Source organism: Dermacentor silvarum, chromosome 1 (assembly GCF_013339745.2).
Source record: "Dermacentor silvarum isolate Dsil-2018 chromosome 1, BIME_Dsil_1.4, whole genome shotgun sequence".
NCBI lineage: Eukaryota > Metazoa > Arthropoda > Arachnida > Ixodida > Ixodidae > Dermacentor > Dermacentor silvarum.
The window spans coordinates 120,484,006-120,492,734 of NC_051154.1; the positions used below are offsets into that span (position 1 = coordinate 120,484,006).

Genomic DNA, 8,729 nt, shown 5'->3' on the forward strand with positions numbered 1-8,729 from the left:
AAGCTTTCCCGAAGAATGCTGGCGGTCCGATCTTGTCGAGGTGGATGCGAATTGCTGGGCTGGGTTTCCCGGGAGTCTAGATTTGACGACTTCCCTCAAGCAGGTTGAGCTAACTTGAGGTGAACTACCGTGAGCTTCGTTGCAGACGCTGGTTTGACGTCTCGTACGTCAACAAGTTCCTCGGAGTTCCGACGTGGCCAGGCGGCCCAGGCGATACTGGACGGCACTAGCCCCCCAACGGCTTCTCAGCAGCGCATAGGTTCAGCTTCTAGACTTATCAGCAGGGCCCAAAACATGTGCTTAAATAGCCTCTCCTTTCCCTAGTTCCCTAGGTAGGGAAACTGCCGCTATGTAGCGTTCTCCGAATTCAGCGCTCTTAGCTCCCAACAATCTTGGCCGCGCTCTCACTATGGACGAAGAACTGCAGATTAGCCTCTCTCCCAATGTCAAGGGCCAAGGTTGAGCCCGGCACTACCACGTGGCCGTACGCGCACACTTCGGGGTCCGTAATCGGCGTGACGCGTCTGGAATCGAGATGGCAGCCCGAGCGGCCACGACGCTTTTGACGCCCGTAATTCGGCGTGTCGATGTCGAATGCATTGTACGCTGCACAGTCAGGAGCCCACGTTTTTGACACTCGTAATTCGGCGTGTCGATGTCGAATGCATTATACGCTGCACAGTCAGGAGCCCACGTGTTTGACGCTCGTAATTCGGCGTGTCGATGTCGAATGCATTATACGCTGCACAGTCAGGAGCCCACGTGTTTGACGCTCGTAATTCGGCGTGTCGTTAATCAGCGTCCAAACCATTCGAAAATATGCCGCTCCGTGACACAGCCTCCCACTTTCAGAATATTATCACATAATATTCACTTACACGAGTGGCATTTTCGAAAACAAAAACAAGAAAAAGAAGACCATTCTATGTATACATAACATTATACATCTAATAACCACGTGTACCATGCAAAAAAAAATCGAAAAAACACCACACCTCCAGGCACACAACAACAACATTCTCCAACTCGACTGCACAATGACCGCAAATAAATGGTACTCGAAATAACATATGCAGCACACCTGCCATGAATAGTCTGCTCACACTCCACATCAGCTTTAATACACGTACTAGTGCAATGGCAACCAAAACGTGCGCCAAACACGCGCTCAAGACGACCAGGACATTCGCGGATCTTGCAAAGCGCTTACACGCACTAAATGAAACCAAAAATTGCTGTCGTCTTGCAAATACACGTGTGATAGACGCACCAGCGCTTTGCTCCTGTGTGTCCGCGCGAGCCACGCTTTAACGAAACGGCACAAACACTTTCCTAACAGGCGAGGCCACAACGGCTCCCTCAAATAAAGCAACCCACTCTCAAGAAAAAAGAAATCCTGAACCCTTCGGTAAAGTGAACCGATACAGCGTATTTCACCCACAAGCGAGCCTAACTGCTACAGAAAGAACGACATATCAAAAAAACAAAGTTTTCAAAAACTTTCTACGCGCGCAAGCCAGCTCTCAGAATATCGGAGGACTTCCAAAATAATTACACAAAGCTCCAAACTTGCTCACCCAACCGAACTCTAAAAGATTAACCTAACACGGAAAAATAAAGAAACAAACTGTTTCTACCAACAACCTGCGTCACTTTCATTTCTAGTAGCTTAAGGTAGAGCCATATCCTTAAGCCGTACTCGAGGCGGGCGCGGTTTGACAGCTGATCTTGTCAGCGAGAGAATGCAAAAGGTACAGCGGCCATTCTCCTCGCTGTGCATCCCCGACACTTCGTAAACAGGAAACGTGCCTGTCACGCATCGCACTGCGACTTTATTGAACCTTATGCCTAATTCGCGGCACCGTATTGGCTCTCGCTTTTGTGCCATGCGGTGCACACTTTTCAAGGAACCGAACGAGGGGGAACATACTGGCACCCTTGCTTTTGTCCGCCCCCTTGACGAACGGCTCTCTCCTTTCCTCCTCACCCGGTGGCTCGGGCGCGCTCGTACTGGAGACATTGCAATCTGCAAACGCGCCTTTCGAAATTCTTCACTGCGCTCCCCGCAGGGTTTAGCGCCCTTTGTTTTACTCGGCTGCGTTGCCTTCTCTGCCGCCTTACGAACTTTACGACGCCGCTTCCCTCTCCTAGCACGCTTTGCGGTGCTAATCTCCGAGCCTTCCTCTCGCACCTCGTGGTGACCAGCACGCATATCGTCGGTCACGATCTCCACCTCAACCGCTCGGTCTTGATGTTTAGCGGGTGAATCACCCCTCTCAATTTCATCTTCACTGGCGGAGAGCTCCAAACACCTCGGGGCAATGCCGGTAATTTCCTCTGCGCAACGTAGCTCACATATCTGGGAGCTGTCCACAACTGTGCTCTCCTGCTCGCATTGTGCTTCAGCGCACTTTTCTGATCCATTGCACTCTCCACTGGTGCTCTTGCCTAATACCTTCGTGTCACTTCGGACAACTACTGCAGGCGCTACCTTCGCGACGTATGCCAACTCGTCCACTGCTGGCCTAGCTGCTTCTCTCGCATTCGATTGGCACAGTATCTCGTCGCGCTCAATCCGGTCCCCATCAACGGGCCCCTCAACAACAACGTCACGGTGTACGGATATGGAATCATCTGCGAACGTGCATTTAGGCTCACAAGAATTAGCCTCTTTCTACCATCGGCAGAACCATGTGTGCGACTTCTTCACACTTTCCGTGCGCGACTTCTACGGGCGCCTGACATTTCTGCTGCTCCTCCTGTACTTCTAGGTACTCGTTGCTAGCCCCGCTCTTGTTGCTACTTTGAAGAAGCTGAATCCTTAATTTCAACAACCGTATTTCGCGCTCTCCAGCTTCCTTCGCCGCCGCTCGCTCTTTCTCCATTTTCTCTCGGGCCAACGCCCGCTCCAGCTGTTCCGCAACCCATGTCCTCAGCTCATCGCCCTCTAGGCCGAACAGTTTGCCTCTCTCTATCCACTTTTCAGACTCCATTATCTCCAAAATGTCGCTACACCAGCAAAAACCATGCGCTCACAATTCGCATGCACGCGCGTTCGACACTGCACAAGAATGTGTCAGCACTACTCGATCAATATCCACGATCATCGTTCTCCGTTCACCGCGCTGCTTTTTGTACAGAACGTCCTGTTCGCGGACGCCAGTTTATGTCACAGCTGTCCCCGATTCGTCGTCGGCGCGAAGTCGATCGACGGGGTAGACAAGCTGGTTGGTCGTTCCGTACGCAAGCGAGCACAGTGAAAAGAGTCAGAGTCGAGAGTAAACAAAAAAACAAGATATTTATCGACTGATAAATATACACAAGTTAATAAAATAACATAATAAGAAAAACACAAGACAGACTAACACACCTGAACTTAATATCACACAATGATGAAGACCAATAAATACGAGCAATTAACAGAACATATACATATGAAACAGTGCGAGGATCAAATACACAAGAATACACTTAACAGCATTTCACTAAAACAAAGATCAAAATAAATCAAAGTTCAAAAGAAAACAAATGGTGTCATACGCATGGCCGGGCAGCAGCAGCAAGTCCATAAACCGTGGAAGTCGGTCACAAAGCTTTCCCGAAGAATGCTGGCGGTCCGATCTTGTCGAGGTGGATGCGAATTGCTGGGCTGGGTTTCCCGGGAGTCTAGATCTGACGACTTCCCTCAAGCAGGTTGAGCTAACTTGAGGTGAACTACCGTGAGCTTCGTTGCAGACGCTGGTTTGACGTCTCGTACGTCAACAAGTTCCTCGGAGTTCCGATGTGGCCAGGCGGCCCAGGCGATACTGGACGGCACTAGCCCCCCAACGGCTTCTCAGCAGCGCATAGGTTCAGCTTCTAGACTAATCAGCAGGGCCCAAAACATGCGCTTAAATAGCCTCTCCTTTCCCTAGTTCCCTAGGTAGGGAAACTGCCGCTATGTAGCGTTCTCCGAATTCAGCGCTCTTAGCTCCCAACAATCTTGACCGCGCTCTCACTATGGACGAAGAACCGCAGATTAGCCTCTCTCCCAATGTCAAGGGCCAAGGTTGAGCCTGGCACTACCACGTGGCCGTACGCGCACACTTCGGGGTCCGTAATCGGCGTGACGCGTCTGGAATCGAGATGGCAGCCCGAGCGGCCACGACGCTTTTGACGCCCGTAATTCGGCGTGTCGATGTCGAATGCATTGTACGCTGCACAGTCAGGAGCCCACGTTTTTGACACTCGTAATTCGGCGTGTCGATGTCGAATGCATTATACGCTGCACAGTCAGGAGCCCACGTGTTTGACGCTCGTAATTTGGCGTGTCGATGTCGAATGCATTATACGCTGCACAGTCAGGAGCCCACGTGTTTGACGCTCGTAATTCGGCGTGTCGTTAATCAGCGTCCAAACCATTCGAAAATATGCCGCTCCGTGACACTGGTATATGCACTGTGCTTTCGATGCTTCGTTCGTGTTGAAGCGAGACACAGCATACCAAATTTCCGGAGTCCCCCACTACGGTGTGCCTCAAAATCAGATCATGGTTTTGGCACGTAAAACCCCATAATTTAATTAATTGAGACACAGCATGAAGGTCAATTCGCTCACTGCTGCTGCCACGCCAAGCAGCATCTGTTTGTTGTCTTGTGGTGCAGTTGTAGATGTGGTAGTTGCTGATGGCGCCGAGGAGCATCTGCATCCTTTCCCAATGCAAACAAAACGGTGTTATTGCTCGACAAACTTGGTTTAACCATGCTCAACCACGGCAAATTTTTATTTACCATAGAGTCTACTGATCTTGAAAATGGTGCCTATTGATAACTAATTTACTCAAAATGCATATCCCAGTGATGAGACATATAAAGTTTTGCTTAGAATGAAGTGATTTTACATCAAATTCGGGACCTGAGTTTTTGCTTACGGAGTTGAAAAATGCATGGAAGCCTAGCCATATACAGGTTTGCTGTAAAAACCTCTGAAATTTGAGGGCATGTTTAAAGCCAGCAAAATAGTGGGGTCTATCTAAAACTCTGACAGCCTGCCAGAAAACTTAATACAGTGTAGACCGCTTATAACTTTAGTCGCCGGAGTTGCGAATATCCGCACTATAAGCGGTACCGCACTACAACCAAAACAACTATTTTATTGCGATAATAGACACTCCAGGCGCATTTCCGCCGTCGCTGTCACCGTGCTCTAGGTTCCATATTCGCCTACTAAATAAATTAACAAGCACGGTGTCACACGGACACAAGCAAACATGAACACATCTCGCTCGTTGACCGCTGAAACGAACTGTCAAAACGCTCTAGTGACGAAGCGCGACGACTGAATTGACCTTCGTGCTATCATGCCTCTCGCTTCAGCGCAGCCTATAAGCGGCGAAAACACGGCACACCGCGGACTTTCCCCATTGCAGATTGCTTTCAAGATAGGGCCCAGGCGATCGTATCATCAAAGTGGATGTCGCAGATTACATCCTGCTTCGGTCCACTGAAACCGTTCTGCATTGCTTTACTGGCGAAAATTCTCTGCTTCTGTTTGCGCCAGTCCCGAACGCAAGTTTCGGATTCTCCGAACGCCCATGATGCGGCCTGATTTCTGTCCGTCTCCGCACGCATGATCACTTTCCTTTTAAATGCGGCATCATTATGAACTCAGTACTTCAAGCTGATAGAGCAGACGCAGAGAACAGACGGTAGACTATTGCCTAAGCACGTGTACTGTAGCACATGGAGGAAGCTACGGTACCTAGGCTCGAGAGTAGCTAGGCTCGACGCGCATGCGAGGCGGCCATTTTGAAATGCCGACGGCTATATGGTAACACAGATTTAGGGTCCTACTCGATTCTGACGTGCACGCAATTTTTGGACCTGTTTTATCAGAAAAAAAGTGCGCATTAGATTTGAGTAAATACGGTATTTGTGGCTTGAGGGGAGCGTTTGCCGTCTAGGTTGACTGCCGAACTTCCAGGCAGCCGCACTATAAGCGATACGTGTATACATAGAGTGCTATGGGAAAATTAACGGGTGTCTGAAAAGACTGTATTATATCCGGTCCTGCACTATAAGCGGTTACGTTATAAGTGGTCTATGCTGTAAGTGTCTCAGTGCGTGTACTGTGACTGGAAATGGCGCATGCGCGTATCTAAATTAAGGACACATGCTATGTTCAGTAACAGTGGCACCTTTCACCGCTTGGTATGTTTCAATGCATAACATGGTTGTGTTGCAGTAAAGCTAAGTTAAAATGCAGATATGCAAATGCAAAGTTGACTGTATAGTTATTTTTCATAACGAAATAATCTCCTACCGCTGCACATGAACATTGTTGTTTCAGGAGCACAGACAACTTCTGCCCTCCGCCGTCGATAGTGTGTAATGGGCCCTTGCAAGGTTTATCGTTACTCTGCCCAAAATATCATGACACATTTTTTATTTGATGATTATGAGTGAATTCTCCTTTGAAACGGGGTGTTGGCATCTGTCACGACACTCCAGCATGTACAATTTAAGTTCATATGCAACTTTACTATAGTTATAAATGTTTTAATTCTAACTTGCCAGTGTTTGTAATAAATCCATGATTACATCATTTTGAGGCTATATACGAATTTTTGTTTACAATCTCTCTGGTTATTCTCTACCTATGCACCACCAATGTTCCAAACGTCTCTTGATTATGTTTTCTGCACTAATATTTACCCATTGATTACTGTCTTTAAATCCCAAGGCTTGATGGTGACTGACTGGTAACCTTCTTGGGTGAACCTCCTTTTATCTTTTATAACTGCATTTTTAAGCAACCTATCCTAGCCTCAAAAATAAGTGCACTGCCTCTCAAGTTATTGCAGAAAATTTTCTTCTATCCCCTCTTCCCCTATTTATAGTAGTTTTCCATTATTGTCTTATTTTCCATCTTCTCTAATCCTCTCACATCCTGTACTGTGCCTTTCATACTTAATGGCCTGTTTTCTAGTTCTTTTCCACCACTGGGAATCCACATTTTGCCTATACAAATACTTGAACACCCTTGGTGCCCATCTGCTGTCCTCCGTATGTCTCAGTCCCTTCTCATCAGATAATTTACTTTCTTCTTCCCTAACCTCGAAATATGCCTATCCCATGTGTTTTTATACCACTTCATTTGTAGTATTTTCATGGGTTTCTAATGCTAGTTAACCAACAGCTCTTTGGTTTGCATCAAGGCCTAACTGTATTTGTGACCTCTCATCCTATGTAAGTAGTGCCTTCATAGACGACGGCAGTTTTGTGGTGATCTAGCAGGCACAGAGTGTATATAGGAGGCTATGGTCCAAGCGATACATGTGATCTCAATGACTTAACTTCATCACTGCTTCAGCTTCAGATGACAAAAAGCACTTGATTCTACACAACAAACATTCTATTAACAAAATTTTCTAGGCCCTCATATAAGAACTGCTATAATCAGTGCTGGCATACTAACTCGGTGCACCCTTTAATTAGAGTAGACCATACTGTACGTCTTGATTCCCAAGTAACAAAATTACCGATAGCTAACAACATTTTTGTTGCACAATGAGAGTACACTCTCGAGCAAGGGCAGCAGCTGGTTTTCTTGCAGATTATGTGTAAGCGTGGAAGTTTTTCGATATTCAGTTATTTTTTTCATCGATTTGCAATCTACTATTCGGTATTCGCACACCCCTAGTGATAAACAGTCTGAATTACTCTCATTGTCAAGTAGAAAAAGTGCAGCATGCTATTACTGTAGCTGCATCGTACACCTGTCATACAGACCTGCATCATGGAAGTAACACTACAACCTGATCTTTGAAATATAAATTCACAATCAATAATTCTGGAAGCTGCAAAATTGTACTGTGATGTGGCTCACAGCAAGAGCCCTGCAGAATTTGGGTGGATGTTGATCATTTCCATTCTTCACTCACTGTGGCCTGTATGAGTCATGTAGAATGCAATCGCCCATTTCCTGTCATTCATGTTCAGAGATGTCACATGCCCACATCTGTGTAAATGTGAAGAACCTTGATGTGCTTGCTGAGGGTATGCCATTATTTCATGGGGGGGTGTATTGAAAAGCAGCTGCCTTCTTCCTCTTTCTTTTCTTTTGTGTGTGTGCGTGTGTGTGTGGCATGCTTAAAAATCAGAAAATTTTTCTTCACTCATTCTCTTCCTTTTGATCTTTTCCAGAGGTAGCTGTGGAACAAAGATCCGTTCCAGAGGAAGTATTTGGTGACCTCAAGAAATAGGCAAGAAAATTGCAGCACTTCAGATAATTATAGTTTATCAGAGCTGTCAGCAGAAATAAAATAATTTTACTCTATCTGCAATATTTCCTGTTCAACTTTGTAGCTGTGCTTGCTGTGGACAAGTAAGTGCAAGGGTGGATGAAAGAGTAATATCTCCAGAGCCACCACAACATTATGCATACACCTTGATGTGAATCACTCGTAAGCCACAGCAGTTGTTCATTCCTTGTGCCAGAAAAATTGCAGTCGCTTCCTGTAGTGCAGAAGCTATATCTTTGCGAAAAGCAGATGGATAAAAAAATCTTGTTGCATCTTGTTTCAATCGGCATAAAAAAGCTCAAGCCAAGAAGAAACTACATAGCCCCTCAAATGCATATGAAGCACAAGTGACTTTTTTTTTCTTTCTTTTGAATTTCTGACTGGGTTTCTGACTGGGTCATAATATCCTGGCAGTGTTTCAGTCTAGCTTGAGCCATCTTTGTTTCAC

At 46.5% G+C, this 8,729-nt stretch overlaps 1 protein-coding gene across 1 annotated transcript in view; it reads left to right on the top strand.

Moving 5' to 3' along the window:
• LOC119435932 (pre-mRNA-splicing factor syf1 homolog) overlaps positions 1-8,315 on the top strand; it is a 119,604-nt gene extending 111,289 nt beyond the window's left edge. Inside the window, exon 23 of the mRNA XM_037702633.2 lies at positions 8,184-8,315. Within this exon, the coding sequence (XP_037558561.1) occupies positions 8,184-8,242 (59 nt within the window). The 3' untranslated portion in view covers positions 8,243-8,315. The remainder of the gene's footprint in view (positions 1-8,183) is intronic.
• Positions 8,316-8,729: the final 414 nt, after the last annotated feature.